This window comes from Myotis nattereri, assembly GCF_964212035.1.
Source record: "Myotis nattereri genome assembly, chromosome: 5".
Lineage (NCBI taxonomy): Eukaryota > Metazoa > Chordata > Mammalia > Chiroptera > Vespertilionidae > Myotis > Myotis nattereri.
In genome coordinates this window covers 92,587,450-92,607,236 of record NC_138080.1, presented here as the reverse complement: position 1 = coordinate 92,607,236, position 19,787 = coordinate 92,587,450, and the positions used below count along the sequence as shown (strand labels likewise).

At 53.7% G+C, this 19,787-nt stretch overlaps 1 protein-coding gene across 1 annotated transcript in view; it reads right to left on the bottom strand.

Moving 5' to 3' along the window:
* Positions 1–1,717: 1,717 nt before the first annotated feature.
* Positions 1,718–19,787, bottom strand: part of GALNT10 (polypeptide N-acetylgalactosaminyltransferase 10) — a gene marked incomplete at its 5' end in the record, with an annotated part of 171,409 nt that continues 153,339 nt past the window's right edge. The window contains 5 exons of the mRNA XM_081092798.1: positions 1,718–3,770; positions 4,263–4,412; positions 5,564–5,680; positions 7,069–7,290; positions 12,408–12,515. Of these exons, the coding sequence (XP_080948924.1) occupies positions 3,612–3,770; positions 4,263–4,412; positions 5,564–5,680; positions 7,069–7,290; positions 12,408–12,515 (756 nt within the window). The 3' untranslated portion in view covers positions 1,718–3,611. The remainder of the gene's footprint in view (positions 3,771–4,262; positions 4,413–5,563; positions 5,681–7,068; positions 7,291–12,407; positions 12,516–19,787) is intronic.

Here is a 19,787-nt window from a genome sequence, read left to right as displayed (position 1 = left end):
TCAGTTCTTCACAAAGGCGCACTTTTCCAGGCAGGAGAAGAGAGGCTGGTGGTCTCGAGCTTTCTCTAGGGAATCCCAGTCTGACTTTGCTCAACTAGTCCCTAACCCCCTTGGGACCCCAGTTTTCCAGCCCAAACAGAACAGGAGCTTGACCCTATTGTCAGGCCCGCGACCTTGTCACTTGGAATGTAGGCCCAAGACCCAGCCCAGAGGTGGCAGTGGGCCTCGGCTCACGATCAAGTTGAACTAAAATGTTACTTGGATTTTTCACAAAGAGCATCAGCTGAAAGCAGAGAAGAGTCCCAGAACAGAACCACACTCCTTGCCCCTCTCCCACACTTAGAAATTTCCAGAAAATGCTGAAAATGCATTGTCTATTAGGAATTATACAAGATCACCAATCTACAAACCAGGGGTTGTGGAAGCAAGGATTCCGGATTTCCCACTGACAGCTGTAAAGTGCTCTGCAGCTTGTTTGATGCTCCAGAGACTAGAAAAATGGAGATGCACAAAAAGAAATTCCACAGGTAGGTTAGAAAAAACGGCTCTAATGTGGGCTGTGGGAATCCATAGGCTCCATCTGAAGCACCTGCTTTCTCCCCTGGACCTAAGGTGACTCCCCCGCCACAGGCACCCCTTCTGCCTCTGAGCTATTTCTTCCTAAAAAGGAGAATCAACAGTTTCTGGGCTGTTTTTAAAGCTGAAACAAGCTCCCATGGGAGGCAATGGCTTTTCACACGTGTGCTGGCACACTTGGCCGCCTTCAAAGGCCTGTACTTACAGCGAGATGCGCTTGTATTTTGAAATGTTTCTAGAGTCCCCTTCGGAAAGGCTGCTGGTGGGCCACATGGTCATGATACCTTTTAGCTACTCATTTGTTTTGTGATCTCGTGCTCGAAATAAAGCCCTTACCTGGCTGACAGCCTCTCCACAGGCTCCTGGCTGTTCTATTTGGGCATCAGCTGGGGGTGTGAGCAGGAATCTGAAATCCTTAAGACAGCCAGTCTAAAATAAATGAGGCCAAAACAACGAGTGGCCAGTATTTGCCATCAGCCAGCTGGTCAGCCAGGCAACGAACTTGTCTCCTGCCATCTCTATTACACACGTTGTCAACCACCAGCACCTACAGATGTGGGCTCAGCAATGACAGAGGCCAGAATGCTCAGAGGACCTGCCCATCACTTGTTGAGGGAACGAAACCAGACCCAAAAGGAGACCCAAAGGCTGGGCGAGAGGAAGGCTGAGGACTGCTAGGGCTGCTCCTGCTTTCCACATGAGTCCTGGTCGTGCCGAGAACACTCATCCACTTGGAGTGGGACCATTTGGAAATCCAGCCAGTGCTCTGCACTCTGTCTGGGGGCTTGGGGGGGGGGGGGGGATGCAGACACGGCCTCCAAACAGGGCCTCTCCCAGGGGCTGCGGAGGCCCCTCTAGGCCACAGACTACACGAGCTGTCCAGCTGCTCTTTTAATCTGGAGTGTCACACTAACTGGAGCTACTTCTGGCCTTTGCCCTCCGGGGGGCATCTCCATCTCAGATCCTGCTCTAGGCCTAACGTCTCCTGCTTGAAACTCAACATTAAGAAACACACACTCATCCGATAGGAACTGCACATACCACCAAAAACATCCCCCCCCCCCCCCCAATCCCTACCCCTTTATGTTTGTCTAGCAAGGCACTAGGAAATGGTTCAAGTTTAGGGATTTGCTGTACATTTGCATTTTTAAAAGGCACAGTTTTTATTTTAATGATGCTGCATTGCTCTCTGATGAGGAATCCTAAATCGACTCTCCAAACTGCAATGCCCTTGTTATCCTAGATTCTGGAAGGGGCCTCCTCTTTGACTCCTTCCCACTGAGGGCCACTTCCACAGACAAAGCTCATTTGGAGAAGACACCAGGGCTCAACAAGCAAGCTCTGCCAGCACAGGGCGGCCCCTCCGGCGGAGAGGAGGCCAGAGCGGGGCTTGTGCGGGGCAGACAGGAGTGACGCTTTGCCAGCTGCACGCTTAATGGGGGTGGGCGTGACCCGGAATGCTTTCTCCCCCCTCCCCTAGATCACTGATGGCCTTGAGATCAGCCGGCATCGCAAAGGCAGATTTGTGGCTCTGTTCCCAGATTTACGTCTCAGTTACTTAATTGGCAAATGATACAATCGAGAGGCCCGACTCTAATTGGAATACCGATTTCCAGGACTTCCTGGGGTAGCTGATGGAAGCCATAGGTTGCGGAATGCCATTTCCATTTCTGAATCAGTGCGTGGCCGGCTGGTTACAGAAATGCTTCCTATTAGTCGGGGGGCCCTCTGGGAGTGTGACATGTAATTAACAAAGCAGAAGGGAAACAGGAGGGACTGCATGGAGCTGGGGGGCGTCTGTTCCTGGGACACGTGGTGGGAGGCCGCAGGGCCTTAGATCTGGTGAGGACCATGTCACAAGGCCTCTGGCAGGAGCTGATGGACACAGCCCCCTCCTCCCCAACGAGTGGGGCTTCACAGACTGTCTCCAGGCTGAGGGCTGCCATGACTGTATTACACCTGGCTGCCTCCTTTAATCACAACATTCTAGAAAGCCATATTGGACGCCAGAATCCCAGGATCCTGTGTAACATTCTAGCCTGTGATCAAATTACAGAGTTCTTTAAACATTCTCGAGTTCAGCGTGAGAACTAGAACCATAATGAGGTCAGAGACCAGGCATCCTGGCCGTGGTCTACCCTGGAGGCCTCCAGACTTGGGAGGTGAGCACTCCACACTTCTGCACCTCTCCCGAGGCAAGGAATTGGCAGAGAGAGAGAAGGGGGTGGGGGAGGGGGAGGCGGAAGTACTGACCAGGGAAATTCAGCTAGAATTTCTGGTTTGGAGATCTTACTAGGCCTCTCCCATGGGCCCAAGGCACTCGGAAACAGCCCTAAAAAACTGATGGCTGGGCTGTCCTTGTGCCTGGAGGGCGCTAAATGGGCATTTCCAGTACCCAGAGAGCAAGGAGAGGCACCCCGTATGTCCACACTGCAAAGGAATGTCTGAGGGTCCAGCATCTGACCCCAGGCCTGGCAGTTGCCGGTGTTCAGGACTGAACATGCTGAGGGCCCGGCTGCGTTCCCTGGGCCTGTGACAGAGAACGGAAGCAACTGCACTTACCCCCACGACCGACCGGCAAGCACTACAAGGCTGACACCAGCCCCTTCTCTCCTGCCGCAAATGGGTGGTCATGTGCTAACAGCTGCCTTGAACAGGCAAAATTGCCTTTTCTAAAGGACTGTCATATACGAGCCTCATTTGTGAGTGGCCTGGGGCTGCCCTGGCATTTCTCCCGCACGATGCTCAAGGGAACGTGGTGCCCAGGCTGCGGAGGCCCGCCTGGACTTCCACGGTGCCATTGGGTGAAAGCAGGCTCTGCATCTCGTGGGGCCGCTGTGGGCTCTGCTGTCCACACCCCCTCCACCGCTCAGGGCCTCAGGACCAGGCAGTCGCCGGGCTCCAGCTCCGCCCCGAGCCGGTTGGCCAGCACCTTTGCATCGCGGTGCCCACGGAGGCCCTGCCTCTCCGGGAAGAGGAAGGCCGCAGTGAGCGGCAGGGAGGACCCGCCAGGCCTGCGGCGGAGACATGTGGGCTCAGTTGCTATTGAATTTCTCCAGGACTGTTGCGTTGGTGTGTTCAAACAGCCACTGCTGGGTGGGAGAGGAGGGGTTGCAGATGTTCATGAAGATCCTGTGGTCGCTTTCGCTGCAATCCATGCAACTGCCGCTGACGGGGTGGTACAGGCTCTTGTCCTGCAAAACACGGAGGTCATCAGCGAGGCAGCGCTGGGGATGCGAGCGAACAGCAGCAGCAGGAACAGCAAGGGGCTGTGAGGCAGTGACCGGCCAGTGGCTCGGACCTTGTGGCTTTCCTGCTGAGTGCACAGCGAGACACCACCCGCCTCCCTAGCGTGTGCCTGAGTCGTGCCCGCTGGGCTGTGGGCACAAGTGAAGCATGCCAATCCTGGGCTGGGGCCTGAACCACTGACCGTCTCTAGACCATTTTCATTGGTCCTCACTGTGTGTGTGTTTAACGGACGCAGTTACCAACAGTTCGGATTCTAGAGATTTCACATAAACTCTGCATTTCGGGCTTCCCTCGATTGTCTGAACGTCGGGCGTGTAGGCTTGTGGCGCACATGCGTGAGTGGGCGGGCTCTGCTGGCAGGAGTGAGGCACTACATTGCTTTCTTTCTAAAGCGGGTCGCCCTGTCCCCCCCGCCCCCGTCCCCCAGCCTGCCTTACTTTTCGGTATCTCCACAGCTGGTTGCCCTTCATGCTGTGGCAGTCATAGAGGGTGACTGGACTGGTGTGGGAGACGGCGTCAAAGCAGAACTTCTTGGTGTGCTGGGGGTCTCCAGGCCGGATGTCCTCCCGCCAGGTGAAGGTGAACACCTGTGCACACGGACATCATGACAACATGGCAGACCGAGGGCACTTTATTTATTTTTTTAATTACGGAAAGTTTAAATACAGAGGTCCAGAAAAAGGGGATATTGGCCACAGCTGTTCCCACCACCTAGTGGTGAATCTTGTACAACTTGACCCCCTCCCCCACCTTATTTTGGAGCAAATCCCACATCATGGCCTTGCAGAATTCAGAAGAATTCCTCAAGGAGAACCACTATTTAATGAGAATTGTCATCAAGAAAGGACGAGGGGGAGCGGCAAGCCGCTCAGAGGGAGGGCAGAGACGGGCAGGCGGGGCGCCGTGCAGTGTGAGAGGCGGCGCTGTCCTTTCTCGGCGAGCTCGCAGCGCACCGGCTGACGTCTGTGTTTGCACAGGACCCGCCTTACAGGCTTTATCAGTGCAGCTTCCAAAGCCCCACAAACCCACAGGAAGGAGCCCTGAGCCCAGGTTCGGAGGGTGCCGTGTGAATTAACACGGGGCTGACCGCTTGGAGGGCGGATCGGGGAAGCTGAATGCAGTTCCCGAGGGTGGTGGCTTTCCCGGCAAGGCTGGCTCGCACCCTCGGTCTTCTGAGCACACCTCCTGGGAATGACCCCTGGGGAACCAACCCTCTCTCTCCTCTTCTTCGGTGAGGCTGACCACACCCCAGGCTGCAGGTGTGACCTGGGCCTGATCACTGTGAGGACAGTATCACGTTCCCCCCGTGACGGCTCAGGAGAGCCAGCACTGAGAACTCTCGGAAGGGACGTGCCTCCCCTCCAGGGTCTTGGCCTCTGCTGCTGGGGTCACATCTGCTACCCCCTGGGGAGGGGCAGGTTCTGAAGGAAGCCAACAGAGAGGGGAGCAGAGGTGAGACCTGGAGAGATCCCGATGACATCATCCAGACTTTCCAGTGCCATGAGCCGATAGCTCCCTTTTTGTGAAGCCACCTGCGCTGTCGCCGGGACTTGTGACCAGCAGTGCCCATTGTGGCTGGACTGCAGGGCGAGGGATCCTCTTTCCAAGGTGTTCAGGGAGCCTTTCTAACTCGCTCCCTGGGCTGACTCTGTCACTCAGCATTGACCATGGCCTGTCCCTCCCAGTCCCCACACCTGGGCGCAGAGAACCTGGTGCCAGTCCCCGGGGGAGGCCTTACCTGCATGTTGTTCCAGGCGGCCTCTCCGCGGCCCCGGACGCAGCTCTCCAGCCTCAGCGGGGAGCCCACGGCCCCATGCTTCGTGTCCGCACACAGCCCTGTGCCCACACTGCGAATCTGGACAAGAAAGAGGGAAAGAGTAGCCAGTGAGGCACGGCAAGATTCCCTCTGGGGCCCCTGCGGGGGTGGAGGAAGGAACCGAAGCAGAGACTCAGATGGGCTGGGCTCTGAGTGGCCCTAACTGAGCCCGGGCTGTGGCAGTGCCTTGGCCCCTCAGGAAAGGATGCTCAGCCCACAGAGAGGGGCTCCTCTAAACCCTGCTGTCTTAGAGCACAGAGTCCCGGGGGCGGGGGGGGGGGGGGGGAGGGGGTTGGAGGGGAGGGGTGGGAAAGGAGGGCTCCCTGGCCCACTCTCAGGGAATTCGATCCCTCTCCCCAGGCTCCACTACATCCATGTACAAGTGAGAGAGTCCTCTGAGCTCGGAGACCCAGGAGTCAGGAGCCGGCGACTGAGCGCTGCCCCTGGAAGACTGCCCGCCTCCCCAGCAGGACGGGCTTCATGGGGTGTGACATGGGTCGTGGCCCAGAGCCCCTCGCTCAGGAGGGCCTGTGCTGGATCACAGCTCTGTGTCTCCGTCTTAAGTTTTTTAATAATTTATCTTTGAACTTGTGAGTGAAATCTGATGGGACAATGGAGCCGGACTGAGAGCAGAGGTAACACATGCTATAGGATCATCCATGTTCTTCTCTCCACACCTGTCTACGGTGTCTGTGGTGCCCAGAATTCTGGGGTCCCACATGCCAGGGGGGAGTCAGGAAGACCCAAGGGGAGCGTGTGCTGTCGTCTAAGGCTAAGTGGGGTGCTAGCAGGCCCTGAGGCCAGCTTTCCTTTCCAGCCAGAACTTGCTCTGCTGAATGGTGTTATCAGACAAGGGGAAGGAGCAGGTGCTCTGTCTGATAATCCAGTCACCATGTTACTTCCCTGGATCAGGCAGTCACTTAAGCAGCAGGTAACAACTCAGAAGGAAAGGGAGGTGGGGTCACCCAGAGTTCCTTTTCCTGCAGCTCCTCCTCACTCATCAGGAAGCCCATGGGAGACAGTGTTTATCTATCAGCTCAGTTCATTTTGGGCAGTGTTTCCACTATTTTGGTAAGAAACACACAGGCGTGTACCCGGTTTGAAATGTCACCGATCCTACCATGCCTTACATGCCTTACTATGTGCGTTTAAAGCCAGCAGTGCATAATATAATGGTAAAGGGTAAAATTTATGCGAATCACTTAATGTTCTGATTTTCCTCTACGTGGGTCATTAAACAGAAGAATACACACACCAAGAAATAAAACAAACCCCAAACCAAAAACAACAAGGAACAAAGCTGGAGAAAGGTGAGAAAGTTTCACAACTGATACCCTGATGGCACGTTTCCCCGCCCCGTGAACAGGGGTCCGCGTGTGCGCTTTGCAGTGGCCCCAGGACTGGAGCTGGCCCTGCCCTCGACTCACCTCCCCCCATGCTGCGGCCGGGGGCTCCACGGGCGGGTAGAATTTGGGCAGGTCCCAGGCGATCTGGGTCATAAACCACTTGAAACTCTTGCAGTTAAGGGAGCTGCGGAGCTTCTTCTGGGCAGCGACGTCCCCGGCGGAGAGGTGGCGGTACTCGGGCCGGCGCTGGTAGATGTGCTCGGCGTACTCGTCCATCCACACTTCGGCCACGCGCTTCAGGTTCTGGAGGGGCGACAGGCAGGTGCAAGGCTCAGGCACTCCGAGGGGCCGAGGCCTGGGCGTGGGGTGCAAAGGGTTCTGGAGGTTGAGGCCACTCTTTCTTTTTTTCCTTAAAAATATTTTTTATTGATTTCAAAGAGGAAGGGAGAGGGAGAGATAGAAACATCAATGACGAGAGAGAATCACTGATCAGCTGCCTCCTGCACACCCCACACTGGGGATCCAGCCAGCAACCTGGGCATGGGCCCCAACTGGGACTCGAACCCTGACCTCCTGGTTCATAGGTCGACACTCAACCACTCAGCCATGCCAGCTGGGCCAGTCCTTCTTATTTTACATTGTTGCATCAATGACCTCAGCCCTACCATGTCTGTCAACCTTCTATGTTTATTATCTACATGTTTGTAAGGACTCTACAACTTATGGTTGAGTAATAGGCTGCTGTTGTTTTGCCGGCCCGTTTCTATCCCCACTTTTTCTAGGGATGGCCTCCTCCTGGTTTTTTTTGGGGGGGGGGGTGGAGGGGGACCCACTCTGCTTCACTGTTATCTCATGTGGCACAGGACTCAGCTAGGCTAATGGGAATACAGACAGCCCTGGACACAGGAATTGGTCAGCAGGGAACCCGTGATCTGAGTCAAGACAATCAGAATCAACAGGCATTTACTGGCCATGGAATTTCTGCTGGAACTATGGGGAAGAATCACTGTGCTTCTGCGTGGATTACGCTGGTGGGTAAGATGCCAACCAGGGCAGCTGGGCTACACGGAAAGCCTGTCCAAGGCTGAAGTCAACCCAGGATGAAGCGGAGCTGAGGGCTGGAGGGAGGACCGCATTCCTCCTTTTAGCACCTGAATCCAGCCATGCCCGAAGCCCAAACCACCTTAGGACGTTCCGTTTACACCAGTCGGTAAATTCCCTTTCTGCTCAAGCCATTTTGAGTTGGGTTTCTGTCATTTTCAAAAGTGCTGACCGAGTTGCATGGTAAAAACAAATTATAATTTGAGACCAAAAGGTAGAATCCCTTCAGCAGCTGGAATTTTAAATAGTTTTTTTGAGCTGGGATAGTTCTGCTACTTTTATTATGAAGCACAAGGATTATCCAAAAAAAAAAAAAAAAAAAAAAAAGAAAAAGAGAAAACCACATTACTGGCAAGTACAGGCAGCCGGTGAGGAGGCACCCTGTTAGTGAGCAGACCTGGGGACAGAGGAGTGACAAACGTTCCTGTCCCACCTGCAGGGCAGACTCCACCTGCTGAGCATCTGACAGCTGCTCTGGAAGAGCGCAACTCCAGGGTGGGGGGAAGTTCCTGCTCCAACAGCGCCTGCCCTCGAACCCCTGGCTGTTGCCAGAAATCTCCTCTCCCCTTCAACACACACATTTAAGTCTCCAGGCTTTATCTCCATCATAAAAATATTTTTTCCGACTGCGATCCAAATGTTCTTCTGAAGGGTGCAAGAGAGTCAGCACGCAGGCTGCTATCAGTCTTTCACGCCTCAGGGTAAATGACGGCTCTAGAAGCAGATGTTTTCTGTACAGGGCCAGATAATAAATACTTTAGGCTTTGCAAGCCATATGACCTCAACTCTGATGATGTAGCTGTAAAGCAGCCCGAGACACTGTGTAAATGAATGCGTGTGGCTGCGTGCCAATAAAACTTTATGGACACCGAAATTTCATTTTCATGTGTCACAAAATAATCTCTTGACCCCCTGTCCACCGCACCCCCCCCCCCCCCAGCCTCTATTTAAAAATGTAAAAATCATTCTTAGCTCACGGGCCACACGAAAACAGTTTGATGACTCCCGAGTGAGGAGGAAGGAAGCCAATAGGAGGAGGCCCTGGTACCAAACACAAGATTCACCAACTCCTCAATTGTGCTGCCTCTGAGTTTGGGACTAGGAAGCTAAGGAAATTCCTTGCCACTGCCTCCTTCCTGAGTGCTGAAGAGGTCAACAGTGGGTTAGAAAAGAGGTCAGGGACAGCGCTGTCCCCAGCAGGCCCCTGCATGGCAAAGCTGGGTTTAATTTAAGACTGTGCCCAGAGGAAGCTGAAGGCCTGAAGGGCCGACCCTCCCTTTCCCAGGCTGCCCACGCCCCAGGTCCTTCGCTCACTAATGTGCTCAAGCCGCGGGCGAGGGTGGCCACTCTGACCAAGGCAAGGTGCTGACACTCACCAGTGTTATTCTTACAGGAGCAAATCACATATATTTAAATTTCAGCTGATATATTTAAATTACTTTTTTTTTTTTTTTGCTGGAGGGAAAGGGGGATAAGGGGGATGGAGGTGGGCAAAGGGCGGGGGAAGGGGGGGCAGACGGAGATTGTGCTTTGGGTGGTGGGCGCACGATGCAGTGTGCAGATGATGTTTCGTTGAGTTGTATACTTGAAACTTGTATGGTTTTGTAAACCAATGTCACCCCCAATAAATCCAATAAAATAAGGGAAAAAAGAAAAAAATCACTATTTTAATGAATACTGCATTTCCAGACATAACTTAATAAGCCTTTTCTCCCTGATCTTGAACTTGTGTGCAGCTGAGTGTCTGGACCGAAGTGAAGGACTTCACATTTATCCCCTTATCTCCACTTACGAGAACCCTGGAAAGGACCCAGGGGTTTTAGTGGGCTGTGCGGCCCTCGTATCCCTCCTCCTAACACCTTCCTAGTTCTGGGTCCCAGCCCTGCTCTTCTTGTGCCGGATCACAGAGGTCTGCTCAACCCTTGGAGTAAGTCTCCAGTTCTGTTGTGCCAAGTTCGAGGGGGTTCCCGTTACTGCCTTCCCTTTCCCAGAGGCAGAGAGAAGGCTTTTAGCAAATTCGTGAACCAAGTGGCTGCTTGTTCCGGAGGCAGGCGAGCTGGAGGTGAGCCCCTCCTCCCTGCTCCGCATCTCCTCTGCCGTCTGGCTGCTTGTCCCGGAGTCGGCACAACTTCACCAAGACCTCGGCTGCCCTCTTTATCAGTCCCTCTCAGGCTTTGGGAGTATCTCTCCTCAAATCCATCAAAATGATGTTCCCAGAGATAATGCTCTAGAAGGAATTGGTTGTTAAGACATGGAGCAAACATTTAATATCTGATCTGCAACTAAATGAGGGTATCAGACACTGGATCGGATGCCAGGGGAGCTTACATAGGCAGCTCTGTGGTCCCGCAAACTTACATGGGCGCCACGCAGACTGTCAACTGGTGGAAAGGCACAGGAAACTGATCCAGTACAGACAAAAATAAATGAAAATATATAAACACAGAATTCCGATAACATTGAAGTACACTTCCCGTCTTGCTGCAGCTGATGCTGACATGAAAGCTGGCACTAACATTAGCAGTCGCTATTTAAGGGACGAATGCTGCCTCAGGCCCAGACAGGCCTAGGGTGGGATTGAATTCTGGCTCTTCGGACTTAATGTCCCTGTTTCATTTCCTCATGTCTAAAATGGGGATTAAAAGCAAATGAGAATTAAGCTGGATAAATATGTAAGATGCTCTGTGAGCTGCCTAGCTCATGGAAGTTTTTGTTACTACAGTTAGCGGTTACCACTGAATCCATCTATAGTTCCATAAGCCGGAGGCAGTAGTGCCTCTCTGCCCGGCGGATCGCATAGATGATAGCGCTGCAGAGGGAGAGGATGCTCTGGGGAACGGCTCTGTTCAGGGGTCAGGGGGGCTCCCCATGGTCCCACCATCCCTAAGAGCTGGAAGAGTCGGTCTTGGCTTGCTGAGAGACTGTGCTGTTTCGTGCCTGACACCTTCTCTGAGATTGCAAATGGTATTTCAGAGGAATTGTGATTCCTGCCTCTTCTGCTGAATCTAGAACCCATCCCTGCGTCACAGGGAGCCCAAAGCGCGGATGGCGGGTGCGGCTGCTGTTGCACCCTTTGACCACTAGAGGGCGCTGCCGGCTCTCTTTTCCCTCAATGCCGGCTCCACAGGCCCTAGCCAGCCGCCTCTGAGACAGCCACCAGCCTCGGATGGAGGGGTGTGTGTGTGTGTGTGTGTGTGTGTGGTGGGGGTTGGGGGTGGGGGTTGGGGGAGGAATGGGTGGGACCCTTGCGCTGGGAATCTGTCTTGTGAATTGCAGGACAGAGGCTCTCCCTGGACCCAGGGGCTACAATCCTGCACATCCTCAACTGTCGGGTGATCAGGAAGGGGGTGGCAGCAGCCTGGGCAGACGAGGCTGATGCCAATCAGGCTTACAAGGGGCGCTGTCTGGTGGAGGAGTGGGGTGGGCTGTCCACGAGCAAAGCTGTGCCGGTGACCTTTCCAGCTCCCCCAAATCTCCCTGTGACCCTTTTTACCCTCGGGGGACACCCCATTCTCTTCGGTTTTCTTTTGTGGCCACCTTGATTCATTTTCTCAAGACACTTAATATTTTAAAATGTATTATTAAAGTTTAGCGAACTATCACTCATATCCCTCCCCCGAAAACCCCCAAACCTCTGGCCAACGGATTTACATGGGTCGCCAGTGGCCAATGAGGTTCAAGCAATGATTAATACAACCCACTGGAAGGCATGAAATAGTTTGACAGAATCTTTGGCAATAAAAGTGGGGAGGGGTGGGGAGAAGAGAAAGACATTGACCTTTATTAACGGCCCCTGTGCCAGGAAGTTTTAAGTACGTGTCTCCAAGCACACCACTCAGCCTGCAGTAACATTTACCTAACAGGTTTCTTTAACTTTGCACCCGCTTTAGCTTTACTCTAAGTCGCGATGTCTGTGACATCACAAGTTTGCTACACGAATACATGTTAATTTCTCGTCCACATTAATTTAAACACATGTAAATAAAATGTTCCTGTATCTACCGCCTCAAATCATCTTGTCCGTCACACTTTGGGAAATGGTGCCATCGCCTTAATTCTCCTGGCAATGCTAAGGAAGAGTTGGGAAAAATTAGCTTCCTTTACACAAAAGTAGAAACAGGCTCAGAGGAGTCAAGTAAGCCTCCCAAAGTCACACAGGTAGGTACTAAGTGGGTAAACATCGGATTTCTCCTGGAGGGCAGTGGGGGCACACCTAGGGATTATCTGGCCTGCGGCCCCAGGTGCCTTAGAGGGTCTCTGCTCTGCTAATGGGCCCAGGCCACCCCCTCGCACCTCCTCCAGCGAAGCCGCCAGCTTACCCGGGCCAGGCTGACACCGGCGGGGACTTTGTAGGGCACATACTTCCTGTAGATGTGGCCCACCCTGGAGCAGGGGATGTCCTCCATGCGGCCCCCGCACATCCACACCTGCAGGGTGAAAGGGAGAGAGATGATATTCCTGCCTCCAATTCATCGAAAGCATCAGCTTGGATTGTCCACGAAAGCCCCGTTTATAGAACCAGGGACGGAGGAAAGCAGCCTGTAACAGCAGCACAAACAGCTGACAGCACCGAGTGCTTCCCCACGGCCGGACACGACGCGGCGCGCTTCGTGTGCACAACTGCACTGCAGCCTCGTCAGGACACCTGGAACACGGGTGGGGCCAGAGCCCCGTTTTACAGCTGAGGACACCGAGGCTCAGAGAAGCTAGAGGCGTGTCTAAGGTCAAGGGTGAGCAAGAGGTGGCGCCAGAATTCACACTCGGCTTTCGCCGACTCTGGAATCTGGACTCTAAAGGACGTGGATGCTGGATGCTGTTGTGAGTGGCACGGAGGCTCAGTGGGGAGGACGAGGAGACCGCTTAGTGAGGCCCGGGGCAGGGACGCAAGGGGACAGGGCGGCACACGGGTCTGGAGGCTGCTCCTGGATGTCGGCCTCTTCGCTGGGTCACCCTGAGCCATGGCAGCAGGTGCCCTGCCCTCGCCTCTCCGCAGTCTGGCCGGCTAAGCCACGCAGCTGGGATCGCTGCAGTGAGGGGCCTGATGGTTCTCCCTCCATGCTTGGCATCACACAGAGCTCCTGGGTTTGGCTGCGATTTGAGAATGTTTAAGTACAATCAATGCTGACTCACTCCCACTGAGGGGCCCAGCCTAACCAGACCCTCCTCAACAGTCCTGGGTTCAAATCCTGCCTCAGCCACTTATCAGCTTTGCGACTTCCATCGAGGTACTAACTCCTCTGAGGCTCAGTTTCCTCATCTGCAAAGGATGAAATGGGATGGGCCTGGGGATGACACAGTGCATGGAAAGTGCTTAGCACAGACTGGCACACAGACACAGCAGTGTTACATGGTTCATTCATACGTTTGACTAGTATTTATGGAGTATCTCTTATGTGCCAAACACTGTGCTGGGCACATACAGTGGTGAATAAGTCAGCCAGGACTCCTGCTCTCAGGGGGGGGAGGGGTGCAGTCTATAAGACGGCCCTCCCAATGACCCCCTCACCTCCTGGTATTTATACCCCATGTTAGTTCTCTCCCAGAATGGTCACATGAGGACTGAGCTGTGTAACCAACAGGACACTGCAGAAATGATAAGGCTTCCACCTTACTCCCTGGGAACACTTGCTTTGGGGCACTCAAGCAGCGCTATGGTGCGGCCCAGGGCTGAGGAGTTGAGGCCTTCTGCTAATAGTGCTTTCTTGCCAGTCAATGAGTGAGCGGTTTTAGAAGCTGATCCTCCAGCCCCAGTCAAGCCTTCAGATGACAGCAGCCCTAGCTGATGCTCTGACTCCAACTTCAAGACAGCCCCAGGCAGCACTGTCCTGCTAAGCCACTCCCAAATCCCTGCCCCACACAAACTTTCAGTAATAACCACTGTGAGATGCTATGTTTTGGGGGTACTTTTCTCCCCGTGGCAGTAGGTAACTAACACGGGGAGACAGTTTCAGGTGGTGATATGTGCATAAGGAAACCAAAATGAGGTCACTGGATAGACTCACTGAATGGATGTGTGGGCTGCTCTGTCACCTCTACCTGTCAGGGAAAGCCTCATCTAGCAGGGGATATTTGAGGCAAGAACTAAATGATGAGAAGGTAAAAGTAACATAAAGATTTGAGGGGTGAGTGAACAGGTGGCGGGAAGAGCAAGTGCAAAGGCCCTGGGGTAGGACCAGGTTTGGCATAATCACTGAACAAAGCAAGCCAGAGGCCTGGAGCAGAGGGAGAAGTGATGGGAGGGGAGGTCAAAGACAAGCGTGGGGACAAGCATAAGGGATCTAAAGGGCAGAATAGGGAGTCTGCGCTGAAAGTCGTCAGTGAGGAAGACAACACAATCCAATTTCTATTTCACAAACAGAATGGCCGGAAGGGTGCAGGCTTGGGGAGGGAAGGCCTGGGAGGCCCTTGCAGGTATGAGGCCATCAAGGCTTTGGTTCGTGGTTCTTGGTTTCGGTCATGGTGTGGAGGCTGTGGCGATGAGGGGACGCAGCTGGATTGGGGACATTATTATTAATCTTGTCACTATATGCCTTCACTCGTGGAATGAGGAGTAGGAGTGGGTACACCTACACCATCAATTCTGCCAAAGAACCATTTTCAGCTTGAACTGCTCAGTGGGATACTGGGGGTTTGTCTAATGTCTTGATTAATTCTAGAAGGGCCATTCTTCCTTCTACCTCATGCCTGAGGGTTCTCGGTCCCCTTGGACGCCCCGCCAGCCGCTCTCTCTTTCCACCCTAGATGTGCCCTGTCCTGGGCTTTCCACAAGGAGCTATGTGTGTATGGGGCTGCAATTAGTGGACGTGCTGCCTGGAGAAGTGCAATTATATTCTGATCTTGGGGGAGAAAAAAACCACGAGCAAGTCAATAGAAGAGAACATTGGTCTTGAGATAATGGGCTCCTGATGGTAGATTAATGTCAAGGCCAAGCCAAGAAGTTTATTTGCAAAGCAGGAGATATTGATCAGGCGCCAGGATCCCATAACAATAACTCTTCTTTTACACAAAGTGATGGATGTCGAAGGGATGCTTTTGTCCGGAGGAGATTGCCCAGGACGCTGCCTGGCGGCCCCTGCCTTCCAGGAGGTGGAGCCCCTGAGCAGGTGGGGGACACCTTCCTTCGTTCTATTTTTGAAAGTCCCCTGGGTAGTTGGCTAGGCTGGCGTCCAGCTCTCTCAACTCCATTATTAAACTCGCATTAGCTAACGAGGCTGTGTCTCCGCTCTGCCTGGCAAGGAACCTTCCCTAATGCAGAGATGATCAATTTCCAAATCCTGTCCTTTGCTGTGACCTCGGGTTTCTTTGGCCCTGACCGTGCTGGCCACCAGCCTGAAGGTTCCTAAGGGACTGGGGTGACCTTGATCTGCTGAGAGGAATGTCCGGAGCCCAGAGGAGTCCTGGCTTTGGATGATGGCTTTACTTCACGGCTTCCCTGCCCTGGACACGAGCCACTGAGGCTGCTCAGGGTGGGAACTGCCTTTAGAGAGTCAGACACACCTGTCAGTAAAGATGCTGCTACCCCTGTGAGGCCTGTGCGCACCTGAGCAGCCTGAGAAGGGCCGTGCGAGGCACACCCAACCCTTCAGGCCTCGCTCTGCCACCCGGAACGCACCTCACACAGCATCAACACCGTGGTGCTCACTGGTTATAAGGAGGGGCCCCAAGACTGGAGGGGTACCTCCTTCCAAGGACACGATAAAAGCTGGAGGCAAAGAACAGTGTCACGACTCGCCCTGGGCTGGGGCGCTGGTCAGGGCTGGCCACCCACCTGTGTACCTTTAGGGCTCTGCCCCACTTCCCTCACAGCTGGGGCAGCAGCCACTCAAGACGCACAAACACCACGGCACACACCACTCTGCGGTCCCAATGCCAGCTCATGACCTCACGCCAGGCAGCCACCTGGGAGCCGCCCTGTCCTCAGCTGGAGTTTGCCCTTTGGCCCAACGCCATCACATCTTTTGTCCTATGGTCCAATTTCTAAATGGAGAAACTGAGGCTCAGAGAGAATAAGTAGTTTTCCTGAGTTGGTGGCAGAACCTGCAAGTGACCAGGAGAATGATGGGGTGGGGGTGGGGGCACCATCACGGGGCACCATGTGTGTTCCCCCCGCCCCTGGTAACACACGGGCACAGGAGTCCAGCTGGTGGCAGAGAAGGGGGAGTCGCAGTGCCGGCCACAGCCAGCATGTTTGACTGGACCCCATCATATTTGCATTTACAGGCCACTGAGATGACATCTGTGCAGCCCCTCTCTGCTGTCAGCTTTCTTGCCTCCCTCCCTCCCTGCCCTGTCCCAGCCCCCACCCCATCCCTGCCTGCTCTGGGAGCCTTGCTTCACCAGAAGGTTTCCACGGAGCCCGTCAGCTGGGTGCCGGGGAACAGCCTTCTCACTGGAAGCGTCATGCCACAAGACGAGTACAAATCTCACTGTAGAAGCTTGCTCCCCCCATTCATTGCCATTGCTGCTTTGATTTATTTTGTTAGCAAACTTCTTTTGTGTGATGACAGGCTTCATTACAGTGTCTATAAAAGACAATTGCTTGCTCTTATCTCCTAAACGAAGGAGGAGAGACGAGTGGCGATGCGCATCAGGAAGACACAATGGGGCCTGGAGAGAGGGCGGTGGAAGGAAGGGCTGGTCGGGCCGGGCAGGGGCTGGGGAGAAACCTCTCTCTGTCAAGGAACGGCTGCCTGGAAGCCAACCAGGGATGGGACTGGGGGGAAGGCGGCCGCCAGCCCCATCTTCTGCTGTTGGCATCTTGGCCGCGGACCCCTATGGAGTTCAAATCCTATCCAGCTGCCCTTTGGGGAAACAGAAGGTAATAATCGCCACCGATTACTCTGCATGATCTGTGTGCGCGGGAGGAACAGAGGGCAGCGTCAGGAGCTTGGGCTCCAGAGTGAGACAGAACTCAGTGAGGTCGAATCCAAGCTCCTCCCCAGACTCACAATCCGGGCAAGTTCTGTGGGTCTGAAAGCCTTGGTTTCCTCATCTCCAAAACAGGATGAATTACTGTGCCCACCTCCCAGGTTGCGATGAGGCTGAAAGGAGGTAACTCTGAAGCACAGAGAACCGGGAGCCACCCCTGTGGTGCCACCTGGACACATGGCACTGCACCGGTGACTGGCACTGCACGTATGCCCGCAGCTCCCCTCAGAAAAGGAGGGCGTTGGACCCATGTCTTCCGGAGTTCCTATGATTGTGAATATATCAGTTTGTTTTAAACGTCAAGATGCTGTTTTGGGGCCTCACTCATGCTAGTTTGGACTGTTTATAATGGTTACTGGATATTGTTGGTAAAAAGTGTAGGGAAGACAATTTTACTATATTTACTAGTAACAACCATTTGAATTTACTTCTAAATTAATGCATTATTTTATATAATATGGCTTTAAGCATATGTGTATCTAAATTAATAAATTAAATATTTAATAAACAAATTCAGTAAAGCTCCAGGATCCTTTAGGTTGTGACTTGTATTTGGAAAGACAGCACACGCATAACCACCCAGGGAGGAGTGACCATCACACCGTGACACGTGAGGAGACCGAGGCCCAGCCGGAGGCAGTGCCTTCCCCACGGTTCCTGAGCTCACGCATGGCAGAGTCCCGGGTGGAATCGGGGTTGGGTCCTCAGAACCAGGCAGATCGGAGGCCTCCAGGGAGAGGTTTAATCTTTCTGAAGCCGGACCCTGACCCTCATGGTCTTCCGCAGAGACCCTATCAGCACTCGCAGTGCCTGCGGAACACAGGGGTCACCCTTGGCTGGCAATCAAGGTCCTAGGTCACTCACTCAGCTCTGGCTCTGCCCCTGTCTAGCTAAGGGACCCTGGCCTCGTCCCCTGACCACTTAGGGCACCAGTCTCCATGCCACCCTTGACCAGGTTCTGGGTGCATCTACCTGCTTTCACATACAAGATTTTCACTTCATCCTCTTGAGGATGCAGTGAGTTTTATGAAAAAGAAACCTGAGTGTTTCTGTTGTTTAAATCCGCCCAGTCTGGGATCAGTTTGGCTTTTGGTAAGGATATTGGTGTCAAATAATTCAAACAGCACTCATCTGAGGCCTCTAAGCTACTCAGATGTGATGGGTTCCCTCTTAGGTGGAACATGGCTCTCCCTTGGCCCTCCCGGGCCTTTCCACCACCACCTTGCTCTCCCAGTCTGCCCACGGCACCCTCAGACCACCTCCCCGCTCCGTCCCTCCCAGGGCTGTGCACATCTCTGCCCCCAGAGCCGCCCCGTGGAGACACACTCAGGGTTCTGCTCTCCCTGGACTCCCTTCTCGTGGGAAATCCTAGCCCTGAACTTGCAAATGGCCCAAGTGTTGGGATACACATGGAGAGGGGATGGGCCCAGAAAGCTGAAAACCTACATATGTTTTCCTTCTTTAGCCTATAGGTGGGCAAGATCACCGAACACAGTGGATCCACTGTGGAGATTCGGTTGTGCACCCTGGTGACCATGTGCGTGGCTGACGGGAGCTGTGGAGAGGATTGTACACCAGCCCAAGAAAAGATCACATTTCAAAATCTCAGTACGGTTTCTCCCGAATGCTTGCTGCTTGCGCACCACCTTAAAGTAACAGCGGAACCACCGTTAAGTCACCCTCTGTAGAGTATTCCACTGTTGGGATATGCGCTACCTTATTATCCCCCGAGGACGCACGTTTGGGTCATTTTCAATCTTCCCCTATTGTAAGTAACGCTTCAATAAATAGCTTCTACCTAAATCTTTGCTCATCTATGCACTGTCTCTCAGGTAAACTCCTGGGCATGGAATTTTGGGTCAAAGAACGTACTCGCTGTGAAATGTAACAGATTTTGCTAAACTGCTCTTAATAAGAGAAATACCCACTTTGATCACCCCAAAGCCCACGTCTTCCTTACGCCTGCTCAGCCACATTGTCGTGTGGATCCTTCTCTCTCTGGGTCTCAGAGTTGAGGCTACCCTAACCTGGCCTCCTGGGGACACTGTGCGGCCCCCTCTCTGCTCCCTGCCACCGCCACGTCCAGCCCAAACTACCCTCGCGCCTGTGCGAGCGCATCTTGTTTAATCCTACCTCGTGGGGGAGGAAGGAAAAGTACCTCAGCACCATCTGGGACGTGAGGGCCCGAGAGGTCAAGCGATAGGTCCAGGTCCCAGGTGGATGGGAGCAGGGACGAGAGGCCAGCACCCTACCTTCTCACCGACACCTTTCCCAGCACACCACCATTACCCAGAGATGGTGATGTGACTCTGGGGAGGGCAGGGTGAAAACAGTATAACAGATAGGAATCAATGCCAGTAACAGTTATTTAAAACACTATGATGGCGAGGCCCTGGGGTACAGAGATGGGACAAGACCCACTCCTAGCCTCTAGGGAGCTCAGAGTCCAGTGGGGAAGACAGGCCAACCCTTGGGCCTCGAGGTATTTGAACCCAGGGAGCTAGGTGAGGCGGAGAGGAGGCCATCTATAGAGCTGAGCCCAGAAGGCTGAGTGTGGAGTGGCCAGACTGAGGAAAGAGTGAACAGTGTGTGCCTCCAAAGATGGGCCTGTGGCCAGTGAGCAGTGCTGTCGGGCTGGGGGAGGTGGACATCTACGGTTCCCCTTCCTCCACATCTATTCCCCCTTCTGGATACAGTGGCCAGACTTTCCTCTGGGGAGCCAGCGCATCTTCCTGGTTCCAGGATGGACATGTGACTGTAGCTGACCAATA